General features: G+C 45.3%; 1 protein-coding gene across 1 annotated transcript in view; it reads left to right on the plus strand.

Moving 5' to 3' along the window:
* Positions 1-9,206: 9,206 nt before the first annotated feature.
* ABHD3 (abhydrolase domain containing 3, phospholipase) overlaps positions 9,207-25,733 on the plus strand; it is a 52,335-nt gene continuing 35,808 nt past the window's right edge. Inside the window, exons 1-4 of the mRNA XM_040984652.1 lie at positions 9,207-9,252; positions 17,474-17,931; positions 18,440-18,603; positions 19,739-19,921. Of these exons, the coding sequence (XP_040840586.1) occupies positions 9,207-9,252; positions 17,474-17,931; positions 18,440-18,603; positions 19,739-19,921 (851 nt within the window). The remainder of the gene's footprint in view (positions 9,253-17,473; positions 17,932-18,439; positions 18,604-19,738; positions 19,922-25,733) is intronic.

Genomic DNA, 25,733 nt, shown 5'->3' on the forward strand with positions numbered 1-25,733 from the left:
CATTTGTTTTTATTGGAAAGGCAGGTTTACAGAGAGGAGATAGTCTTCCATCCCCTGGTTCACTCCCTAAAGAGTCACAATGGCCAGAGCTGAGCTGATCTGAAGCTGGGAGCTTCTTCCCAAGTTTCCTATGTGGGTGCAGGGTCCCAAGGACTTGGGCCATCCTCCTTAGCTTTCCCAGGCCACAACAGGGAGCTGGATGGGAAGTGCAGCAGCTGGGACGCAGACAAGCCCCTATATGACATTCACCTGACCCAGTCCAGCAAGTTAGGCAGTTGGGAAATAAACTAGTGGATGGAAGATTGGAGTATCTCTCTCCTTCCTCCTCTCTCCATTTTGAATATGTAAAAATAATTTTTAACATAGAAGATAGACATACAGACCAATAGAATAGGACGGAGAGTCCAAAAATTAACTATCACATTTACAGTGTATAATTTTCTGTGAAGGTAACAAGAACACATAATTAAATGGGAGAAAAAAATACTACTTCAGCAAGTGATGCTGAGAAAATTGGATGTTCATAAGGTAAAGAATGAAAGTAGGCCTCTTATAAAGTACTCAAAGTTAATTCAAAGTGGATCAAATGCTTCCATGGAGGAGCTAAGTAAGATATAAAAGAAAGCCTGAGGTTAAATCTTCATGACTTGGCATTTAGATATGCCACCAAAAGCAGCAAAAGAAAAATAATTTGGACTTATTAAAAATTTGAAATTGTGTGCATTAAAGGACACTGTCAGGAAAATAAAGAGACAAACAACTGAATGAAAGGGAATACCTAAATCAGATAAGGATGCAGATCTAGAGCAGATAATGAACTTAATAAACTCTTACAGCCCATCAAAAGTGAAACAACTCAATTAAAAAATGGGCAAATGGGCCTGGCATAGTAGTCTAGTGGCTAGAGTCCTCACCTTGCATGTGCTGGCATCCCGTATGGGTGCCAGTTCTAGTCCTAGTGGCCCTGCTTCTCATCCAGCTCCCTGCTTGTGGACTGGGAATGCAGTTGAAGAGAGCCCAAAGCCTTGGGACCCTGCACCCATGTGGGAGAACCAGAAGAAGCTCCAGGTTCCTGGCTTCAGATCAGTACAGCTCTGGCCATTGCGGCTGCTTGGGGAGTGAATCAACTGATGGAAGATCTTTCTCTCTGTCTCTCTTCCTCTCTGTATATCTGACTTTCCAATAGAAATAAGTCAATCTTTTTTAAAAAATTGGCAAACTATTTTAATAGAAATTTTTCTCAAAAAAGGTATGTAAATAGTTATCAGCAGCTGAAAAGATATTCAATATTCTGTCATTAGGTAAAGGCCATTCATATCCCAAAGAAATTCCAATATGCGTTTATTAGAATGATTATAAAAACTATAATGTTAGTAAAGATGTATAATAACTGGAACATTTATACATTACCAGTGGCCATGTAAAATCATGTAACCACACTGGAATACATCCTGGTAGTTTTTAAAAATGCTAATGTTGGGCCTGGCGCGGTGGCGCAAGTGGTTAAGGTCCTCACCTTGCACGCCCGGGATCCCATATGGGCGCCGGTTCTAATCCCGGCAGCCCCGCTTCCCTTCCAGCTCCCTGCTTGTGGCCTGGGGAAGCAGTCGAGGACGGCCCAAAGCTTTGGGACCCTGCACCTGTGTGGGAGACCCGGAAGAGGCTCCTGGCTTCGGATCGGCATAGTATCGGCCCGTTGCACTAACTTGGGGAGTGAATCATCGGACGGAAGATCTTCCTCTCTGTCTCTCCTCTCTGTATATCTGCCTTTCCAATGAGAAAATAATAAAAATAAATCTTTAAAAAAAAATAAAAATGCTAATGTATACTCATCATATGATACAGCCGTTCCCATATCTAGTGTATCCAGAAAAGGAAATAAAGCATGTCCATACAAAGCCTTGTTCACAAATGTTCACACGGTCTTTGTAACAGTTGAATGCTAGGAAAATCCTCAATGTCATTGAGCAGGTGAATATATAAACATAATCAACTCATACAACGAATATGACTTTAAAGCATGAAATACCATGGATGAATTTGAAAGTAATTATGCTGAATGGAAAAACTCAAAGTACTTACATGGCTGAAATAAAGTGATGAATAGAAAAAATATAGTTACTGTGCCCAAGCAGCTTGTAATGTGGTAGGAGACTGAGACAAATAACCAGGTATGTGCAATTCAGAACAAGTGCCAGGGCAGGTCTAAGCCCACAGGGAATGTGAGTAGTGACACCCTTTGGCGAGAACGCCTGCATCAGTCCTAGTTCCATTACCCACCAGCTGTGTACTTCTGTCTACCTAGAATCATTTGCCTAAATAATCTTAATGAGCCCAAGGAATATTTTGTTAAAAGACTTGAAAGCTAAGTAGTAGCTGACCAGAGAAAATTCAGTAAACGGTAAAGCATGGGAGTTGAAGGTAAAAAAAAAAAATTCTAAATCCAGGTAAAAGAAAGATCATTCTTGAAAGTTGATGGTCAAAGAGAAAATGCAGCAGGAAACATTGGAGGAAGCAAAAGATCTGTGTGTCTACAACAAAGGATGAGAGAGAGACAGATGGGGAGAGAGAGAGAGGAAGAGAGAGAGAGAGGGAAATGTTTGATGTAGCCACAGCAGCTAGACACTGCTTGGGAAGCCAGGATTCAAGTTTCTGCTTCCAATTTCAGCTTCCTGCTAATGTGTACCCTAAGACAGCAGGCAATGGGTTCGGTGGTTGGTTCCCTGCCACCCAAGACTCAATTAAGTTCCCTGCTCCTGGTTCCAGTCAAGGAGTGAAATGACAGAGGGTGACTGTCTCTCTGCTTTAAATGAAAAGTACATTTTGACATAAGAAAATTTTAGAGGATCTAGACCTACTGGGCCATGTTGAAATGTATCACAAAAGCCACAAGAAGCCAATGGAGTTTGAAGAAAAAGTGTCACATGCTATTTGGATTTTATAGAACACAATATATAATCATATAATAAATATATATTGAAGCAAATGAGATCCAGGAGAGGGAGATGGTTTTGCAGACAGCCCGAGGGAGCCCTTCTACTCTTCCTTCCACTTGAGGACACAGCGAGCAGTCATCCTGCACGAGGAATGAGGACCTCACCAAACACCAGGTCCGCTGTTGATGGACCAGACAGGCCAGCAAACAGCTTGCTTATAGACTGTGACAAGTTCCTGTGGTTTATAACATCCAGTCTAAGGTATTTTATTTCAAATACACTAAGACAGCATATCCCCCCACTAACCAAACCTTGATGTGTTGAGGGAAGCCATGAACCCAACAACTACCCATTTAGAGGTTCTGCAGAGATGGTAACGCATAGGGTGAGATAAAAACCAGTCATGGAGTGGGACAACCAGGAGAGCTCCTTAGTCTCTTTTTGGTTGATACTAGTACCATAGGCTTAGTAAGGTAGAAAGGAAATAAGTTTGTGTTGGCTCATGGGTCTCAATTCAATGTCACGGGCCACTTCCAGTGATAGCCTTCATGCTGGCAGTGTCCTGAGGCAGTGCAGAATATCAGATAGAGACCCATTCCTGAGATAACCCATTAACCCAGGAATCACAGGAGCAGTTAACCTATTCATGAAGAGAGAGCCCTAATCACCTCTTTAAATCTTCACCTGGCCCTCAAGTAGGGATTAGATTCCAACATCAGTTTCAGACAGAATACACCGTGTTAAGCCACTGCACTCCACTAACACCTACCCTTTTCTGCCTGCTGAAATGCAATTAGACTTGGAGAATCATAAAAGCAACCACACCAGCCACATCCTGGACAGAAGAAAGAAGCAGCTGGGAACACCGATGCCCTTTAAAGCGCTGCTGCTTCAACCCTGGATGGCCCGCCTTCAGAATATTTGCCACTTGAAAGAAAAACAAATCCCTATCTCGATTAAATCCCAGCGCAAAATACATGCAATTTCTGTCTGACGCAACACACTCTCAAAGTTTTTTATGATGTAGAAAGAAGATAGAGCAGTAACTACAGGAAGACATGTGACTAGGGATAGATTTATAAGATAGCAGGCACTTGTTTAATTGTTGATAAGAGCCAGATGTCCTGGGGAATGGAGTGAAGAAAATGAAAAAGGAGGCAAACCAGCAAGCCGCGAATGTAGAAGGTACCAGAAAATGGAAGTGACTGATGAACAGCATCTTAGTTTCTATTGTCAAAGTACCATAAACCGAGCAGCCTAAGATAATTCTTGTTTGTTCTTCCTCAGTTTCTGTGTGTCAGAACTCTTGACAGTTTAGCTGTGTCCTCTGTTCAGAATCTCACAAGGCCATAATTACAGGGTTGACCATGGCTTTATTCTGTTCTGTAGTTCAGGGTCTTCTTCCAAGTGCAGTTGGTTGTTTGTAAATTCACCTTCTGGATCTATAGAATTTATGGCAGCTTGTGTCTAGAAAATCAACAGACAAAAGGGTCTTTGGTTTCTTCCATCTCTGATCTTTGGATCCTCTTTCAAAGGGATCACCTGATTAGTAGGGTAAAACTCTCTTATGATGAACTAAAAATCAACTGATTAGAGACATTAATTACATCGGCAGACTCTCCTCCCCTTTGCCGTCTACTATAGTATAATCAAAGGAGCGGTATCCTGTCTTAGTCCCATATCTCACCCACGCTCAAGGAGAGGATGATAAGAGGTTGTGAACATCCAGGAGATGAATCATAGGGGAGGACCATATTAGATTATTCCTACCATAGCCCGTGGCCTTTGAGGACACAGGACAGGGCAGTGCCTTCCCTTGACTTTGGGGTCGAATTCCTTCCTGCTTACTCAGAGACCATAATCTTCAGTCACACACGTGACTAAGTTTAGCAGTACTCAACCAAAAGCCAATTATTCTCTTTTTTCCCTCAACTTAAATTGGTTGTTGTGCTTAAGAACAGATTTTAGCACATCCTTGCAGTGTTTCACAGGACCACTCCACTTTGTCTATTATGGGCACATTTGCTTGTAAGCAAGCTATTTGTGAATTATCATGACAGGGTGTTTTCAAAGATGTTGAGATGGCCAAAAATATTCTTCTTTCCAACTATATGATTGAAAAATTGTAAATTGCATCTTTGCACAAAGAGGAAATAGAGAAATTACAGTGAGATTCTGTCAAGATTTTTATATCAATTGCAGTTAAAATCCATGTATCGTTCCCTCCTTCCCTCTGCTATTTCCTTTTCCCTTCCTCTCTGGATCCCTCTCTGCTCTGATATTCCTCCCTTTTGCACATCCTTTCCATTTTTCCCTCTTTCCTCTTTCTTTCTCCCCTTCCCCCCCTTTTTTTTAGATTTATTTATTTTTTATTGTAAAGTCAGATTTACAGAGCTCTAGCCACAATGGTTGTTGGTGTTGAGCCAATCTGAAGCCAGGATCCAGGAGCTTCTTCTGGGTACAGGGTCCGCGTGGGTACAGGGTCCGCGTGGGTACAGGGTCCCAAGGCCTTGAGCCGTCCTCCACAGCTTTCCCAGGCCACAGGCAGGGAGCTTGTATATGAATCATTGCCCACATGGGATCCCTGGCGTGCAAGGCGAGGACTTCAGCTAGTAGGCTACTATGCTGGGCCCCTTCTTCCTCTTTTTTAAAAAACGATTTCTTTGAAAAGCAGAGAAATGAGTGAGAGAGAGCGGGGAGAGAGAGAACGTGTGAGAGAGGGAGAGTATCTTCCAAATGCTGCCTCACTCCCCAGATGGTCACATGGTGGCCTGGGTCAGGCTGAAGCCACGAGCCAGGAACTCCATATACCCAGGTCACCCGTATCCATGTGAATGAGAGGGACCCAAGCACTTGGATCATCTGTTGTCTTCCCAGACACGATAGCAGGGAGTTGGGTCAGAAGCAGAGCAGAGTGGGATGCCAACAACTCAGGAGGTGGCTGAATCTGCTAAGTTTGTGCCATGAACCACAATCCAAGTCCCTATTTCATGGCTTTTGGGTGTCCTAAGATATGGTTAGTAAGGCAGGAAAATTCTGACTTCTTTCCTTTCATTTAGTATTCTTCAGACTAATGAACAGGCCCCTGATATCCACCATTGGGACCAAGTTTCTCTCTACAAAAGGTGATAACTCTATTTCAACGAAAGGTGTATTCTTTGATATCTTAGATTTAGAATGTCATTCTAATTGGTTTACAGGTGAGATTTTCCATTTCGTATACTCCTGAAAACTATATTTTGGAACTTTTATTGGAGGTAACTATATAGAGGAGTGGTCAGTCTGATAGCTCAAATGACTAATCCTCTACCTGCAAGTGCTGACGTTCCATACGGGTGCTGGTTCATATCTTAGCTGCTCAACTTCCAACCCAGCTGCCTGCTTGTGGTCTGGGAAAGCATCAGAGGAGGTCCAACCTGGGAGACCTGTTCCCACCTGGGATACCTGGATGAAGCTTCTGGCTCCTAGGTTCTGATTGGCTCAGTCTGGCTGTCACGGCTATTTAAGTTGTGAACCAGCAGAGAAGATCTTTCTGTCTTTCCTTCTCTCTGCAAATCTGCCTTTCCAACTAAGATACATAAATATTTTAAAATTTTATTTTTAATACTGTTTATGTAGTTCAGAGAGATGCATACCCATGTGGGTATTTGATTAGGGTGGGAAGGGGTCAAGGTATGGAGGAAGGTGGGTGGGACAAATGTTTCAAATTTCTTTTTTCCTGTGTCACATGGTGGGAAAAATGGAGGAGATTACTACTTGTTGTCAAATAAATATCAGCATCTGGGGATGGGGGACAGTCATTTGATGACCCCAATTTTGAGAAGAGTGTCCTGAGGGAGTTACTGGAGTGATTATGATAGTTCTGAGACATTGTTGGCTTCATTACGTCAGAGTTGATAAAATCTTTCCAAGGTCTATTGGCTGACCCAGACCACCCCAGTATATCCACAGGCCCAGGAATATGCTGCAAAGCTTGGTCAGGAAACTTCTAACCTGTTTTGCATTCCATTATCTGATGAGACACTTGACATTCCAGCCTGGCCTAAATGAGCTGGCTGCCATGTCCCCTGTGTGCATCTGGACCTGCTGTCCATTGCACAGGCATCAGCAACTGAGGAGGTCCAGTCCTGATATGTACATTCCCAGTTGAGACCACATATCCTGTGATTTTCCCTGTATAACCTCAGACTTGACAGTCAACGTAAGGTCCTGTTTGGTCCATCACCTGCACCAGCCAATGCACATACTGGTCATTTCCACCCTATCCCATCTCTTATGCAAACTGAAGTGGTTCTGCAGCTTTGCCCTGCTAGGTCTGCCCACAGTCCTGGCTCTTACACTCACCAGTGAGAGCTGTAGCCTAGCAGGGGAGTTTCCAAAGTTTCCCTACAGGCTCATTTCTAGTGCTAAATCTTATGCATGCTGACGGGTGCTTTGACCCAGCCAGGCATGGCCTGTCTACAATCTGAGCTCTCTCTGGCAGGTGTTGCTGCCTAGTCCAGACATGTGCAGCTCACAACCTGTCCTGGATCTCTTGCTTCCTGCAGGTTCTATGGCCTGGTCCAACCTGGCTGTCCCAGTGCTGCATCCTTGTTTGGCCTGGCCTACCCTTAGGCCTAGTTCTTGAGCTGCCCAGTGGGAGCTGTGGCCTGGCAGGGGAGTTCCCTGAATTTCCCAACCAGGCCTGCTCCTAGTCCCACATTTGATGCATGCCCTTAACTCAAGCCTTTGCATGTGCCAGTGGATGCTGCATCCTGACCCAGCCTGGCCTCCTCCTAGCCCAACTCCCACAAGTATCAGGTGAGTTCTCCAGGTCAGCCTGGCTCAGCCTGTCACCACGCCCAGCTCTCAGCACAAACCACCAGGTGCTGCAGTCCCACAGAGGCAAGCTCACAAGTCATCTATAGTCTCGCCCCGAGATCGGTTCTCTTGCGTTCTGGTGGATGTCACGGCCCAGTCTGAAGTGGTTCACTCCCTGCTCCAATACTTGCCAGTGGATATTACAGACTAGCCCAGTCAGGCATGCCCCCTAGGCCCACTTTTGTGTCAGTAGTGATGGGCACTGCTAATTAGTACAGCTCAGGTCATGCCCTGTGGTTTTCCCCTCTAAATCACTCTGTCTCAGCTCCCTCGCCTACCTGCAAATGCAATGGCCCAGTCTGTAGAAGACCCCAGAAGTCATTCCTCCCTTGTCAAATATGCCCGTAGCTGTTCCCACCCCAGTACATTCCCAGAGCCCATTCCTGGGCAATCTGCAGCTCTGCAGCCTGGTGGCCAGAATGGGACATCCTGGGCCAGTGTCCTCTGCCTTCCCTTCATATAAAAATCATAGAATAGGCTTGGAAACTATGTTGGCACACTGGTATAAGTAACACAAATTTGGCATTAACCAGGCTCAGAATGCCTCCCAACTACTGGTTTCTTTCTCTCAGCAGTGTAGCATTTGCCTAGGTACAAGGCAACCAAGGCCTACTGCTGGGGTAAATAAATCTTACAAAATATATAGAGGAAGACCTTATAAGCACGAGAAATTCTAAGTCATTCTTTCTCAAATAAGTTGTATCAAATAAGCTATGGTAAGACTGTTAATATTGGCAACTCAATGAGTATTAGTATAAGAAAAATACAGTTAAAACTCGTTACTAACTTATTAGTCCATAATGGGGCTTTGCTTGCTAGCACCAAGGAAAGTGGCTGTATTGGAGCTATCTGGCAAGTACCTCAACCAAAACAGCTGGCCATAGTTTGGGTTAACTATTTCTGCCTAAGAAACTATCGAAAATTTAATGACTTGAACAATAATGTATTATTATGTCTGAGTTTTTAAGGTTGGCTGAACTTAGCTGGGCATTTTTTGCTTGGAGTCTTTTGTGTGGGTACAGTTAGATGACATCAGGGATCAGTATCATCTACAGGATTGGACTGAACCCCAAGAACGTTTTCTATTTCAGCAGGGATGGCAGGAACATCTGGGGACTCATCAGGTACTTAATTCGATCAGTTTCATTAGGGGCAAAGCTCAGGCATCCTTTTAGCACAGCAGACTCAACCATAGCACTTCCTAACTGGTATGTGGCTTTCCCAGAGTGCATGTTTCAAATGGCCAAGGTAGAAACCAACAGGCTTCTTATGACCTATTCAGGGAAAATCAGCTTCATTTCTAGCTCCAGTTGTGGGGGAAGCAGGTCACAAGGCCAACCCAGATTCAAGGTGGAGGGGACTTCATGAAAGTGTGCATGCACAAGAGCTTTGGTGTCCTGGAAGGACAACATGGAGACTAACTGCTGTGACCCCTATGTAAGGAGGCTCTGGGCAGGTAAGCAGCTGCAGAGAAAGGGACAGGCATCATGGTGCAGCACGTTAAACCACCACATGGGATGCTCATGTTGGAGTGCCAGCTGCAGTCCCAGCTGTTCTATTTCTGATCCAACCCTCTGGTAATGTGCCTGGGGTGGGGGCCAAAGATGATGACTCCAATACTTGCACCCTTGCCACCTACCTGGGAGATCCAGATGGAGATTCTGGCTCCTCTCTCTTGCCTTTGGCCTAGCCTAACCTCAACTGCAGTGACCATTGAGGAAGTGAACCAGCAGATGGAAGATTCTCTTTGCTCTGACCAGCAGAGCCAGTAACATGGACAGGGAGAGAATCTGGGGATGAAGCACCTACAGGAGACCGGTGATGGTAGAAGTCTCTCTAAAGTCTCTCTTTATTATTCCTCTTATACTCTTCCCCCCAAGTCCTTTAGCCAAACCATAGGATGCCACTGAGTCCAATTAGTCTAGGTGTTTTTAGCCACAAGCCCATTTCCTGTTACTGCTCAGCTTAAACGAGTGCGAATTAACTCTTTAGCCCGCAACATTTCTTCTTTGTCTCTCATTCTTTGCTGCTTTACTTTTCAAGTGAATGAATAAATCTCTTAAAAAAAAAAAAAAAAACCTTTGGAGGAAACCAGAGGATGCTTATTAGAGGAAATTGAGCAGGAGCGGATCTCTCAGACACCATACGGCAGAGCAGTACTCCATGCTGGTCTCCCACTCCCTATTTGTCCTAGTCCCAGCAACACACACATCCGACAGCTAGCATACATGGCTGAGGATAGTTGTAATGACATTCGCATATTTCAAAACCTCAAGACCCTGATGCCTGGTCTTCCTCAAGTCTGTTTATGGAGGCTGGGAAGAGGAGCAGGCACCTCAAGCGACAGCTTTGGTTGATTAGGGCAGTGCATGTAGACACCTCCTGGAGATTGAAAAAAAATTATTTATTTAAAAGCCTGAGTTACACAGAGGGAGAGAGAGAGATCTTCCAACCACTGGTTCAGTCCCCAATGGCCACAATGCCCACGTGAGACCAGGCCAAAGCCAGGAGCTTCAAGTGGCTCTCCCTCGTGGATGTAGGGCCCAAGCTCTGCTTCTTTCCAGGCACATTAGCAAGGAGTTGGATCAGAAGCAGAGCAGACAGGACTTGAACCGGCGCCCATATGGGATGCTGATGTCACAGGCAGCAGCTTTACCTGACAGCCACAATGTCAGCCCTTGACCTCCCAGCTTGTGATACTTCTCTGTGCATGAAATGGATATGTACTTACCAATTCCAGAGAAAGAAGAAAAGCACCAGTGAACATCCTGTTACACTGAGCAAGGCCACAGCTGTGTGCTTCTTACATTGTATCCGGTTTTGCTTCTCTTAGAGATATTTTCCCCAAGATCTGTCCTCTTAGGCCTGTGACTTAGTGGATTTTTTTTTTTAATAATCAGAAACGAATCATTTTTGCTAGATTATTGGCAAAGTGACACTGGTTGTGACCAGCAAGTGGCAGAGACTCAGCAATGTTCCTTGGTGCGAAACGTTCGGTGAGGGGTGCACGTGAGAATTCCGTCAGTGTGCCGCACACATGACAGTTCTTGTTGCAGCTCACAGACAGGAAGTCGATATATTCCTCAGACAGTTACACATTAAAGCAAGCATGCTTTCTGAGATTGGATTTTTCATCCTAAAACAGTGGTAACTAATGCAGTTCATTTTGCCTTTATTTGCAAGTTACTATATTAATAGTAGCTTTGATACAAAACACAAAATACAAAACATTATATAAAATCTTCAAGATACTAAAGGGCCTTTCATGAGGAGTCCATTTCCCTCCTATCTTTTTTTTTCCTTTTAAAGATTTATTTATTTTTATTGCAAAGGCAGATATACAGAGAGGAGGAGAGACAGAGGAAGATCTTCTGTCCAAATGGTTCATCCCCCAAGTGGCCACAATGGCTGGAGCTGAGCCAATCTGAAGTCAGGGGCCAGAGCCTCCCCCAGGTTGCCCACACGGGTGCAGGGTCCCAAGGCTTTGGGCCATCCTCGACTGCTTTCTCAGGCCACAGGCAGGGAGCTGGATGGGAAGCGGGGCTGCCAGGACTAGAACCAGCACATTCAAGGTGAGGACTTTAGCCGCTAGGCTATCGCTCTGGTCCCATTTCCCTCCTATTGAATAACTGGTGACCCATCTTCATTCTTTGCAGGGGACAACTAGTTTCAGTTTCCTTTCTGTCTTTCTGGTGCTAATTCTATTTTTTAGCAGGTGAATTTTCTGGCGTTTAATACATGGACTATTACAAAAAATTTGTGGAACACTTCCTTCTTAAAACTTGTCTTCTATTACAGCTTAGAATGTATTGGCCTTTCTCATGTTAGGCTCTGTCTCCTTTAATTTTGAAAGGCAGAGAGATAGTGACTGTCACACAGACATAGAGAGCTCCCTGTTTGATGGTTCACTCCCTGATGCCTACGGAGCCACTACTGAGCCAGACTAGAGCTGGGAGCTGCACACTCAAACTCAGGTGCCCCACAGGAGGGGCAGGGTCTCAAGTACTCAGACCATCACCTGCTGTCCCCACAGTGTGCATTAGCAGGGAGCTGGACCTGGAGGTGGAGTTGGGAGTTGAATCCAGGAACTCACAAATGGCCTCTTAACCACTGACTGCATTAAACACTGGCCTCCCTCCTAAGCTATATATCTTTTTCCTATGATTCACATAATTACATTTAGTTTCCTGGTTTTTTTTTTTAAGTCACCTTTTTACTGCTAAAAAATGTAATAAACCGCAGGGAAAGGTTTGTTAATGTTACAGTTACAGTTACACAGGATAAATAAGGGGTTGATCACATAAGAGGATGACTGTACACGACAATAACATCCCATGTAATTCATAAAAGCTAGTTGATAGAATATTGTTTTCTCCAGAAAGAAACTATATTTGAAGAGCTAGACTTGTCCTGATTTGAACATTACACAATATATGCATGGATTGACATATCACATGGTATCCCATAAATATGTATTCTTTTTAGGCATCACTTAAAAAGATACATAGAAGAAAGAATTCCCAACTTTGGAATGTTGGTTGAAAGAGATGAAATCTCTAACTTAGCTGAAAGGTTCCTGTAATAGATATATGGGTAGCCAAAGATGTGTCATTAATGTTTATTAAAGCTTTGTAGGATCTTTTATTTTCTCTGTTAGTTTTCTATTGTTGCATAACAAACTGCCACACAGAGTACTTTCAAGCAACATGTTCACTTTCTGTGAGTCAGTGGTCCTAGCACAGCTAAGCCACGTCCTCTGCTCCGGTTGTGCAGGACTGAAGTTGCGTTAACCAGGCTCTTGTCATCTGCAGGTTTCACAGGGAAGACTGTGCACCTAGGCCCGTGGAGGTTCTCAGCAAGATCAAACTTCCTTGCTGTTCCTTGTTGGAGTGCTTGTTGGTAACCTGCCAGTCTCTGCAGTTGCCATCGGTGCCAGCGACAGAGTCCTCTGCAGGGGAGTCACTGGGCTCTGCTAAGATGAGGTCTAATGGAGCACAGTGTAGTCACAGGAGTGGGGACAGGCTGCCACCTATGCTGTATTCTCGTGGTCCTAGGCCCTACCTGTACTCAGGTGGCAGAGGCATCTGTGTCACCTTAGTTTATCACGTGTTCTCTAAATCATTCAAATCTCTCCTAGAGAGAGGGGTAAAAAGGAGCTGATGGGTTCATGGGCATTTTCTAGCAGGCTGCAAAGGTTGACTGCTCCCCTTCAGCTCTGTGACTTCAAGTAGGGCATAGGTGTGGGCATGGTAGTGCAGCAGGTTGAGCAGCTCCTTAGGTTGTTCAGCTTCTGTTTCAGCTCCCTGCCAAAGTGCCTAGAAGGCAGCAGGTGATGGTTCAAGTACTTGGGTCTCTGCCACCCACATGGGAGGATGGAGTTCTGGATTCCTGGTATTGGTCTGGACAGCTCAGGCCATTACAGCCATCTAGGAGGTAAACCAGCAGCGAGGAGATTTTCTCTTTCAAATAAATAAATAAATCTTTTAAAAATTTTTTGAAAAAAAAAATAGCACGTTAAATATTTAGGTGTGCAAATTAAGAAAATTTCTGAAAAACAGTTTCCTCTTTGTTGTTGTTATCATATAGCTAACAAGATTGTGTAATGTAACATTGTCATTACTCAAAGATGATTGAGTGGCATCCTGTTCAAACCCCAGTTTTGCCCACTCACTTAACTTGCTGTCTTTCCATCTCAGAACCCTTGCCTACTGTTCCTCCCTCCTACAGAACTGTTTACCCAGCACCCAGGGATGATGGAGTGGAGTGTGGAGTGGGCAGGAGGACTGCATCCTCAGAACAGCTCCACAATGGCTCCTGGTGCTCAGCTTGGGAACTCTGAGCTCCCTGGAGAGTTCACGAGCTACTGAATGCCATTGGAATACAGTTTTCTCCTACTCATTGCACTCAGATGGAATTTGCTTATCAATACAAGAACCCTGGTGCCTCCCACGATCTCCACATGAAGTATAACTTGATTGCTTGCTCCTCTCTTGTCATTGAATGTGAAGTTCTTGCTTTGTCTTAGTCATCAATGGGTCCCCAGTGTCTGGAAAAGACTCAGAAAGAAATTGGTTGAGTGGATGAATCAAATTCTGAGCTTTTCTTTGCTCATCTATAAATTGGGAGTAAAGCCGATAAGATTGGATGTTTTCTAGAGAAAGTTGAACATCTCCCATTCCCAACGCCCCCCCCCCCATCCAATTTTACAGACAGCAAACTGAGTCCCTCAAAGAGCTGTGCCTGAGTTTGAAGTTTGGACTTGCAGGTCAGCACACTATCTACTCTGCTGATTATGAAATACTAGATGAACTCAGTGTTTGTGCCTTTCCTCTAAATGTCTGTTTTGAAGTCCTTAGTCCTAGTGTGCTGGTATCCGGAGGCAGGGCTCGAGGAGCTAATTATCTCCACATGTTATCTTGGAGGTGCCCATCTAAGAGCAGAAAGTGTGGAAGACACAATAAGCAGGTAGCAGAGTGCCCTCTCCGGAACCCCGTCTTGCTGCCACTCTGATCTCAGCCTTGTATACCCCAGGACTGGTACAAGGAAATGTCCATTCAACCCACTCAGTCTCTGGTGTTTGTTAACAGCAGCCCAAGCTAAGACAAATTTTTATTTATGATGTTTTCATCTTAAACTTAAGTAAAATTATGGAGTATGCATTTAACCTAGCAATTATAAAATGCTTATGTTCTGGGGCCGGCTCAGTGGCAGAATAGGCTAATCCTCCACCGGTTAGCACCAGCATTCCACAAGGGCACAATTCATGTCCCGGCTGCTCTGCTCCTCAGCCAACTCCTTGCTTATTGCCTGGGAAAGCATTAGAGAATTGCCCAAAGCCTTGGTACTCTTCAACCACATGGGAGACCTGAACAGGCTCCTGAGTTCTGGTTTCAGATTAGCTCAACTCTGGCCATGTTGGCCATTTGGGAAGTGAACTAGCAGATGGAAGTTCTCTCTCTGTCTTTCCTTTTCTCTCTGTAAAATCTGCCTTAAAATAAAAAAATCTTGGGCTCGGCATAGTAACCTAGCCACACTAGTAGCTGAGGTCCTCACCTTGCACACACCAGGATCCCATATGGGTCAGGTTCCTGGCGGCCCTGCTTCCCATCTGGCTCCCTGCTTGTGGCCTGGGAAAGCAGTCAAGGCCCAAAGCATCTGTTTGGGAGACCTGGATGAAGCTGCTGGCTTCAGATGGGCTCAGCTCTGCCCGTTGCAGCCACATGGGGAGTGAATCATCGGATGGAAGGTCCCCTCCTTCTCTCTGTATATCTGATTTAAAAAAAATCTTAAGGAAAATGATGCTCAGTTTTCACATTAGAGCCCCTGTGTTTGACACTTGGCTCCAGCTTCTGTCTAGAGTTTTCTGTGAGTGCAGAACCTGGGAGACAGCAGTGATGGCTCATGTATTTCCATCCTTGCCACTCATCTGGGGGACCTGGACTGGTTTCCTGGCTCTTGGGTTCAGCTGTGCCAAGCTCTAATCACTGTGGGCCTTTCCGGGAGTGATTTAGGAACAGGGAGTCTCTCTCTCTCTCCCCCAAACCTCACACACACATTCTCTTCCTGCCTCTAAAATAAATACTTTTAGGGCCTGGCACGGTGGCGCAGTGGCGCAGTGGTTAAGGTCCTCGCCTTGCACGCCCGGGATCCCATATGGGCACCGGTTCTAATCCCAGCAGCCCCACTTCCCATCCAGCTCTCTGCCTGTGGCCTGGGAAAGCAGTCGAGGACGGCCCAAAGCTTTGGGACCCTGCACTCGCGTGGGAGTCCCAGAAGAGGCTCCTGGCTTCGGACTGGCATAGCATCGGCCGTTGTGCTCACTTGGGGAGTGAATCATCGGATGGAAGATCTTCCTCTCTGTCTCTTCTCTGTATATCTGCCTTTCCAATAAAAATAAATCTTTTTTAAAAATTGCTAAAATAAATACTTTTAAAAACATAGGCTGCTACTTTAAACACATACATGCAGGTAAAATGAAATTAGACATACACGATTGGTAGGCAGGACCATTGGTAGGCATTATAAAGGGTGTTATATGTAAGGGGTCAAGCATGGCAATCACATATGCGTTTTTAAAGATTTATTTATTTTGTTTTTTTTTTTTGAAAAGATTTATTTTTATTATTTTTTCATTGGAAAGGTGGATATACAGAGAGGAGAGACAGAGAGGAAGATCTTCCGTCCGATGATTCACTCCCCAAGTGAGCGCAACGGGCCGATACTATGCCGATCCAAAGCCAGGAGCCTCTTCCGGGTCTCCCACGCGGGTGCAGGGTCCCAAAGCTTTGGGCTGTCCTCGACTGCCTTCCCAGGCCACAGGCAGGGAGCTGGAAGGGAAGTGGGGCTGCTGGGATAAGAACCGGCGCCCATATGGGATCCCGGGCGTGCTAGGTGAGGACCTTAACCACTTGCGCCACCGCGCCGGGCCCTTTATTTATTTTTATTGCAAAGTCAGATATATAGAGAGGAGAGACAGATGTCTGATAATTCACTCCCCAAACAGCCGCAACGGCTGGAGCTGTGCTGATCTGAAGCTAGGCTCCTGGAGCCTCTTTTGGGTCTTCCACATGGGTGCAGGGTCCCAAAGCTTTGGGCTGTCCTCAATTGATTTCCCAGGCCACAAGCAGAGAGCTGGATGGGAAGCGGGGCTGCTGGGATTAGAACCAGAGCCCATATGGTATCCCGGTGTATACAAGGTGAAGACTTTAGCCCCTAGGCCATGCCTCGGGCCTTGTGTTTGTTTTTGTTAAGGGTACTCAGGCTAGAGAATGGAAACTGAGTTAAAATCGGAGGAGAGCAAGGGAAAATCTGGTGTATACAGTATTTTATTTAGTTGTCTCAGCAACTCTATAGAGCAGAAGTATGAACCTACAGATCTTTAAAGAAAAAGGTTCAATGAAGGCCATTTGATAGCACCAAGCTGCAATGAGCAAATCAAGCCCGTGTCATTGGTTCACTTGTCACCAATCCCCTATTCACGTGGCAAAGTTACATCGTTTACAGTTGATAAGTGTACCTTACAGCCATGCACAACGTGTAGCCGTCCCTTTCCCGTTGTCCGATTAGATCTTGTCCTTCTGGAGACCTCTGGAAGGGAGTTCATAATGACAGAGTGCTGTATCGGCTAACTCCCTCAGCTTCCTGTGTCTCTCCACTGCTCATGTTGCCACAAATAAACCAGGAGGCCCTACTTCCTAAACGTCTGTACAACAGGCAGCCACTGGATTTCCGCAGGGTGTAAGCTCACAGCACCAAGGGCGCAACAGACAGGCTTTGCACATTTTGGAGTCTCCTTATTCTTGACCTTTTAATTCACTTTCAGCAACCGCTTCTCACTGATGCACAGGTCGCCAAAGTCAAGTACGAATGTCACTGCCGTTGAGGGTTCCTACAATATATACATATATATGCGTCTGTCTATATGTTTCTGCAGACAATACAAACTTCGTGGGGGAGGGGGAGGATTTGCTCACTAAGTGGTGCATTCTCGAAATCTTGGAACGTAAGGCACACTTTGCTGGGCACCTAAATCGCTGTTTACCAAATCACCCCTTCCTGGGAGCTTCCTCCTGCCGCTTCAGCGGGGTCAGTCAAGGTCACGGTGGGGGGAAGGGGATGGGGGCAGGTGCAGGCGCCCGGACTGAACCAGCGCTGCCAGGCCCATTCCTTTTCTGAAGTCGGCTCACGCTCTCCTCGGATCTGGAGGCTCCACCGGCGCTCTCGGCGACCTGGAGACCCCGTTCCCCGGGCGGGCGGCGGGGGCCGCGCCTCTGGAAGGTTCCTGAGAGGCTGGCGGCGGGGGCGGCTCCGGGCAGCCGGGGTGGAGCCGGCGGCCACCGGCGGGCTGGGCTACGCCTCCCCGGGGCCCCGGACCGCGCCCGTTGGCGGAAGCCGCGCTCCGCCCGGCAGCAGACGCTCCAGTGGAGGGGCGGCTCGCCTCTCGCCGCAGGACCGGCGTGCTGCGCTCCGGGTCGTGCAGTGCTTCACCATGGACCTGCGGATGCTCTCCCGGGAGCTCTCCCTCTACCTGGAGCACCAAGTCCGCGTGGGCTTCTTCGGGTCCGGGGTGGGCTTGTCTCTGATCTTGGGTTTCAGCGTCGCTTATGCTTGCTACTACCTGAGCAGCATTGCCAAGGTGAGCCGCAGGACCGGGTGGAGGGAGGCGAGGGCGCCGGCCGCCGCGCAGGGCCGTGAGCAGCTGCAAGCCGCGGCCCTCGGGGCCGAGCCTGGGGCTCCCGAGCCTGGGGCTCCCGAGGGCTGGCCCTGCCCCACGGTGCCTTCTGGACGCTCGGCGGGGTAAGCCCCCGGTCCCTGGTCCTCCCGCGGCATAAGTGACCTCGGCGCGGAGGCGCTGCCCGGTCACGGTTCGCGGACCCGGCTGTGGTGCTTGGGAGTGCTGTGGCACTTTGGAGAGTTATCTCCGCGCTCCTGGGCATTTCTCCCGAGGGCGCTGATAAGCTCTGCCCGTTGTGTGTTTGTGAATGATGTGCGAGGGCCTTCCCGAACGGGGTTGTCTGAGGGATCGCGCTCCCTGGTCACTAACCGGGTCTGCCATCTGGTTTACGCGGGGCGGGAGGTGTGGAGGGGGAGCAGAAACTTTGCTCTTTTGGGGGACCCCTCACCGACCCTGGCTTTCCCTTCAGAAACCCCAACTGGTGACTGGAGGTGAGAGTTTCAGCCGCTTCCTGCAGGACCACTGTCCCGTGGTGACAGAAACATATTACCCCACAGTGTGGTGCTGGGAGAGTCGAGGACAGACCCTGCTAAGGCCTTTCATCACAGCCAAGCCCCCGGTACAGTACAGGAAGTAAGTAAAAGGTCCAAGTTCAGACATTCACTTTCAGCTACAGGGTTTCTTTTGTTTTCTTTGCACAGGCCCAGTGCTTGGGTAAGGGAACCCCAGCTTTAGTAAGTAAACAGGACAAAAGGAAAGAATGACCGCGGAAGGGGGTGTCCCCTGCTCCATCCCCAGCTGCAAGAAATATTCAAGCATTGCCCTTCCCTTTGCATTAATTTTTTCCTGCCCTGGTGTAAATGGTTTCTTTCTGGGATGGGAACTGTGTCTAGAGATTATGTTTTACAATTTGTCATTCACTTGTCGTATGTCTGCCCCTGGCCTGTGCTCCAGTGATGACAATCAGCCAGTTCGCTCATGTAGATACCGGGGTGAAGGTGAGGAGGACGCCCAGTGGTTTGGGGACTCTGTAGGTTCGTGTTGAAAAGCGCTTCAGTTCTTGATGACCGTGCCCTTGAGGTGTTCAAGGTATGGCCAGGAACGCCAGGAACGTGGAGACTGAGATGGTGCTTGTTACTAATTTCCCTGAGTCATCTAGTCTTCACGGAATTCCTTTCATTGCCTGAAACCAGCACTGTTTGAGAAAATTGTGTAGGTTCATGGATCCTGCATGAGAAGTACTGAAAATCGTGTCATACACAAATTTTCGAATGAGCTGGCGAGGTGGTCAGATCAGCTTTTTCATCATTTGTAATTCCCTGTTGAGTTATTTCTGTGACCTCAATCAAATAGGGGTTAAGTGCTGGGTACTTTAGTATAATGAGAAAATGATGAAGATAAATATTCAAAGGACTTTAAAGTTCACTTTTAGACCCTGCATTTCACGGGGGTTCTAGAAATAAACTCATTAAATAACTGATGAAAAAGAATGATCTACAGCTATAGCTATGAGGGATATTCAAAGAGTTCATGGAAATGTGTATTATGTAAAAACTGCGTGGATTTCAAAAGTTCTCTGCACCAAAATAAATGCCTTTTGATTCCATGTTTCCCAAAACTTTTAGAAGTTCCCTTATATGTATGTGTGCTAGTGAATGCTGAAAAACAGTTTTGAAATGATTAAATATCATCATAGTTATAGAATGAAAACACTGAACTTCAGCCAGGACATGGGACACTTAGTAATGTTTTCATTTATTTCTTTCAGTGAACTTATTAAGACTGCCGATGGAGGACAGATTTCGCTGGACTGGTTTGATAATGAAAACAGTCCGACTTATGTGGCTGCCGGCACCAGACCTACTGTCTTGCTGCTGCCTGGGCTCACAGGGACCAGCAAGGAATCCTACATCCTCCACATGATCCAGCTCAGTGAGGAGTTAGGATACAGGTACTGGGAAACACGTTTCTCCATTGATCCTTAACTTCGTCCTGCATGTTTGTCTCAGAGATACTTCTCATTTTGTATGTGAATTCAGCAAACCTGAATTTGCTTTCCCTCCCAGAAATATGCATCACACACACACACACACACAGAGCACGTGACAGAGTAGGTACTCAGCAAACTTAATAAATGAATGCACTAAAATCGGTAGGTAGAAAATTGAGAACCCCCTCCCCCAAGTCAGAAAGACAGTAGACCCCCATGGAGGAAATGCTGTGAGTGTGGCACTTGTGAATCCCTGTGGGTACGCAGTGGTCCTCATGTCCCACTGTGTGTTTGGGTCCAGGATTCAGTAATCTTGTCACCCTGACTCAGATCCCAAGTGTAAGAACTATTTGGAATCAGCCTGTGGGCCGTTCTTCTTTCCTCCAGAGGTGACCCAGGCCTCTCCTGTCCACCTGAATCTACAGGTGCGTGTGGCTGGTGTCCAGATGATGTTGCAGCGTTTTTGAGTAACCATTATGCAACTCAGTCACCCGGGACAGTATAATATTGTTTTTCACAAATGACTTAGCAACTTTAAGTTGCAGGTGCAGTTTAGCATCTTAACCAGGATTTCTGTGAAATGCACTGGCATATCCTGTTCCTGTGTGTGTCCCACTCTTTAACATTGGTGGTAATTATTGTCATGGAACACACTGTGATTTGTTATTAAAGGCCTATCTTTGGTTAAACTTGAAACACTTGTTTCAGTGAAAAAACTTATGTTGAATTTCTGTTGGTAAGAATATCTTTACATATATAAAGAGAAAAGCTGGAGGAGGCATTTGGTATGGAGGTCGAGCTGCTGTGTGGGATGCCTGCATTCCCTATTGGTTCCTGGATTTGGGTCCCAGCTCTGCTCGCCATCCCAGCTTCCTGCCAGTACACACCCTGGTAGGCAGAAAGTGTTGCATGCATAACTGGGTCCCTGCCACCCTATGCCATAGCTGGGATCGAGTTCCTGGCTTTGGCCTGGCCCAGCCCTGGTGGTTGTGCACGTTTGAGGCATGGACCGCCAAGATGAGAAATCCCTTTCTGACTCTCTGCCTTTCAAATAGAATGAATAAATTGATACAAATGAAATAAACAAATAAAATTCTAAAGCAGAGGATGCTATAGTAGCTAATTCAGTTTTAACAAGTTAACTCCGATGTTTAGAGACAAAGTCTGTTTTGTCTATGAAGTAGTGTTGTGTCAGAAACTATGATTATTGTCTTTCAGAATTATGGAATCATGGTATTCTAGAAGTTTACTAAACAGTAGTAGACATTTTTTTATTCCATGTTAAGTTAGATGGGGTTTGGTTCTAGTTGTTTTGCTAAAACTGGGTCATGTTTCCAAGGCACAGAAGATCAAGCTATTTGTGTGCAATGGTATTGCTGATTCTAGATTTGGCCTGAGCTGTATCCCAAGGCTTAGAAACAGCATTTATAAGCAATGTAGTTGAAACTCAAGGACTGAGTCTGAGAAGCCTTGGGTTGACAGTGCACACATGGCTTTGATCCATTGCTTGTAAAAGTTGCCAGCTTTTATTCCCAGGGCTATCACCACAACACTGTGCATCAAAGCAGTTGCAAGGTTATAGCTTTCCTAGGGGTTAAAGTCATCCTTCCTCTTATTCAGAAATTTTATGGAAGATGTATTATAGAAGGAGGGCTTTGTGCTAGGTATTAGAAGGAGTTACAAGGAGCTTTTAAAAAGTTGTCCATACCTCAAATGTATGTGAGAGAGAAAGGCTGGGCCAAATTTATTGTCAGCAGCTTGAAGATCCAGCATGTTTGGGTCTAGGGAGCTCTAACGCTGCATGAGGCTGCTCTTGAAGGAAGCAGAGTAGATGAATAAACCGTACTCGGTAAGCTGCTCAATGGTCGCTAAGCTTACCCACATATTAAAAATCTTATTTATTTATTATATTTATTTGAAAAGCAGAGAGATACACAGAGATCTCCCATGTGCTGGTTTACTCCATAAGTACCTATAAGCAACTAGGGATAGGCTAAGCTGAAGCCAAGAGCCAGGAATTCAATCTAGATCTTCCATGGGGGTGGCAGTGCCCAAGTACTTGAGCTATCATCTGATGTCTTCCAGAGTGTACATTAGAAGGGAGTTGGAATGGAGCATGGACCTGGGACTTGAACCCAGACACGCCAGTATGGAATTCAGGGATCCTAAGAGACAGTTGAACATATGCATCAAGTGCCCACTCCCTCATTGATTTTTTTTTTTTTTTACCTGCAGGGAGTTTCTGAATCTAGGCCAGAGATATTATATCAAATAACATTTTTTGGTGTAATAAACAACTTCAGAATTTGATGATTTAAAAACTGCTGCCATTTTGCTCATAATTCTGTGAGTTGTCAATCTGGGCAGAGCTGAGCAGGGTGGTTCTTGTATCTAGGATCATTTGTCATCTGCTAGGACCCTCTGAGCTGTGACTCATATTTGCATGGGTTCTCGTTTAGCATCATGCTTAGCTTGAGCTTGTTCATTTGATACAAGAGGGTTTCAACAACATAAAAACCAAAGTTTCAAGGTCTCTTGAGATCCAAACTGTGAACTGCCAAAATGTTTTTTTCTGCTGTAGTCTATGGGTCAAAGCAGAGTCAAAGGGTAGAAAAATATGAGTACAGTCTACCTCTTGATAGGATGAGCTACAAAGTATTTTTGTAGTAAAGGCAGGCATTTGGCACAGTATTTAAGAGGTTGCTTGGGATGCCCATCTCAAGTTGTAATGTTAGCTCCTCTCCTGATTCCAACTTCCTGCTAGTGTGCACCTTACGAGACAGGAGATGATGCCTCAAGTTCTTGAATCCCTGCCACCCATGTGAGAGACCCAAAAACCGTGTTCCAGTCTCCTGGCTTCAGCCTGGTTCAACCTTAGCTGTTGTGGGTATTTGGAAAGTGGACCAGCATATGGAAGATCTCTTTCCTTTTCAAATAAAATGAAAATTAATGATATTTCTTTTCCAAACATGTATTTTTGTAGTCTACTACAGAGAGCTAGATTATTTCAAAAACCTGTAAGGTGAAAACTAGATCTGGGAGCTGGCGTTTCGGTACAGTGGGTTAAGTTGCCACTTGCAAAGGCAGCATCCCATATCAGATCAGAGTGTTGGTTCATGTCCCGGCTACGCCACTTCTCATTCAGATCCCGACACCTTGGAAGACTGCAAAAGATGATCCCAGTACTTGGACTCCTGAATATCATGTGGAAGACCCAGGTGAAGTCCCTGGCACCTGGCTTTGGCCTGGTCCAGTTGAGGCTATTGTAGCCATGTGGGTAGTGAACCAATCTTCTCTTACGTCACTCTGCCTTTCAAATAAATCCTTAAAAAAATATGGAATTTTGTGTAAGTCTGGGTTGCATCTTTAGATGGTAAAACAGTAGGAAATCATTGAGACTGTAGTGTGGGATGCAGCAGGGAAGAGAGCTATGGAAGACTGTGTAATACAGCAGGATGAGAAATCAGGACTGAACTCGGATGTCGGAACTTCCTCTTTCCTAGTGCCACTGTGCTTTAACTTAATTTCCTTCTGTTGCAGTGCGGTAATACCCTTACCTCCTTTGGAGGCCTTAGTTAGAGTATCTAACTTAACTTGGTTTAGTATTCTGTGCAAAGTGGGCCTTGTAGATTTTTTTTTTTGTCTTCCTTTCTTCGTTTTCTATTCTGTGATTAGAATAATAAAAGTTTTATAATTTGAAAGAGCAAGTACAGGCATCTCTAAGTCCTGAGAAATATCTGCTCTCTGCTTTCCACGCAGGAATGCATGGATGTTGTTACAGTACCTGTCATACAAGAAAGTTTTGTAGACAGAAGAAACATGCTTATAGCATTAACCATCCAGCTTCTGGTGCTGATTTGTGTTAAGTTGAATGTTTAGTGAGGGTCCTAAATTCTGTGAGACCACTGGGAGAACTGGTGAGATATGATTCTTTTTGAAGACTTATTTATTTGAAAGGTAGAATTACAGAGGCAGGGGGCAGATATAGAAAAAAAGATCTTGGCATCACTGATTCACTCCCTAGATTTCCACGATGACCATGCTGGACCAGACCAAAACCAGGAGCCAGGAACTCCATCTAGGTATCCCACATGATTGCAGACGCCAAAATCCTTGAGCCATCTCCTACTGCTTTCCCAAGTGCATTTGCTGAGAGTTAGATCAGAAGTGGAGCAGCCAGGACTCAAACCAATGTTCATTTGGGATATCAACATCGCAGACAGTGTCCTAAACTGTGTCACAGTGCCAGCCCTGATATATGATTTTAGATATCAGAAACTAACGCATAACATGTGGACAAATGAAACATAACATAAGGGCTTATTGTTGGTACTAAATAGGTTTTCTCCTATATCTGAAAACTTTAAAAAGGAAAATAACATTTTTCTGTTGGGAGCTGCTACTTCAAAATTAATGTTTGAAAGGATGGAAACTAGGTCAAAGTTCTTTTAAGATGATTATGACCAAAGAGCTTATTAAGTAGGTCAAAGGTAAATAGAATTGGTGGAGACTCTTGAGCCCGCCCACACTGTCCCTCTTGATTGGCAGATTGCAGAAAATACTCCCTTGGGTAGACCTGCCCTGAGAGGTGAAAAGAACTGAGTCAGATAAATTCTTCCAGATTGTACCTGTCAGTTAAGCCCTGAGGGTGAGTAGAGAGAGGCCAGGGATATGTTTAGAGAGAAACTTTTTTCATGGACAACAGAGGACAAGCGAAAACATTCTTTCTTCTAATACTTTACATCTGTATGATGGGTAAATTACTGGAAATCCTATCCATTTGTATATGATTTCTCTTTTTAAAAAGTCTTTATTCAGTCACACAGCTCAGTAGGTACTATTTTGCGTGCTTGAATAATAACCTATTTTCCCATTCTCTGAAATGATTTCCAGCATTGCAAAATAAATAAATAAGAAGAGAAACAGGTACTTTGACAACATCTGAATCATCTTCTGTCTTGACTTTTTTTTTTGTTCCTTTACCATGATATTCTACCTCCAACTAATATAAAAACAAATGACCCATCCAGAATTACAAAACAGTAGGGTCAGTGGAATCTAGGGCAGTTATTAAGTATTTCAGAACTGTAAAGTATTAACATCAGAACCTGAATTCCCTAGGAGTGTAGTTGAAAGTGACAGAGAGGCTGCAGAAGTAGGGAACCATGCGTTAGAAAGGACCAGGGTGAACTCTGAGGGAGTGTGACTGAAATGAGACGCGGGTTAGCTCCTGAGCTGTGCAAAAGCCCAAGACGGTACACTGCAGCCCTGCTGGTGCCCTGGAGTACCCGTGACCTAGGCTCATTGTTTCCTGTTGCTTCATAGCCCACAGATCCTTTAGCCCTAGCTGTCTCACCTACATTCTGGTAATGGAGAAGGAAAAATCAAATGAGAGGAGGAATGCCAGCTTCCTTTCAGCATGCGTGCCAGCCATTTGGAGAATTGGAACTATAGTCAGCTCTTGGTACTTGGTATTAGCAGATTCCATATGCATAGTTTCAGTCACCATAAAGTGAAAGCTGGCACCCACGTTGGAGTCATGGAAGAAGCTCCTTGTTCCTGGCTTTGATTGGCTCAGTTATGTTCATTTTGGTTATTTGGGGAGTGAGCCAGAGAATGGTAGGCCGCTCTGTAAAATCTACTTTTCAACTAAAAATAAATCTTAAACAAAGAAAATATTAGGGAGAAAAGACTTCTGTAATGTAGACATTTTTCATGTTGTGATTCCCTAAACTGTATCATGTATCAATCATTTGTGTAGTACTTACACTGT

The sequence above is a fragment of the Ochotona curzoniae genome, unplaced genomic scaffold (assembly GCF_017591425.1).
Source record: "Ochotona curzoniae isolate NIBS_2020 unplaced genomic scaffold, NIBS_Ocur_1.0 contig_43, whole genome shotgun sequence".
Taxonomy (NCBI): Eukaryota; Metazoa; Chordata; class Mammalia; order Lagomorpha; family Ochotonidae; genus Ochotona; species Ochotona curzoniae.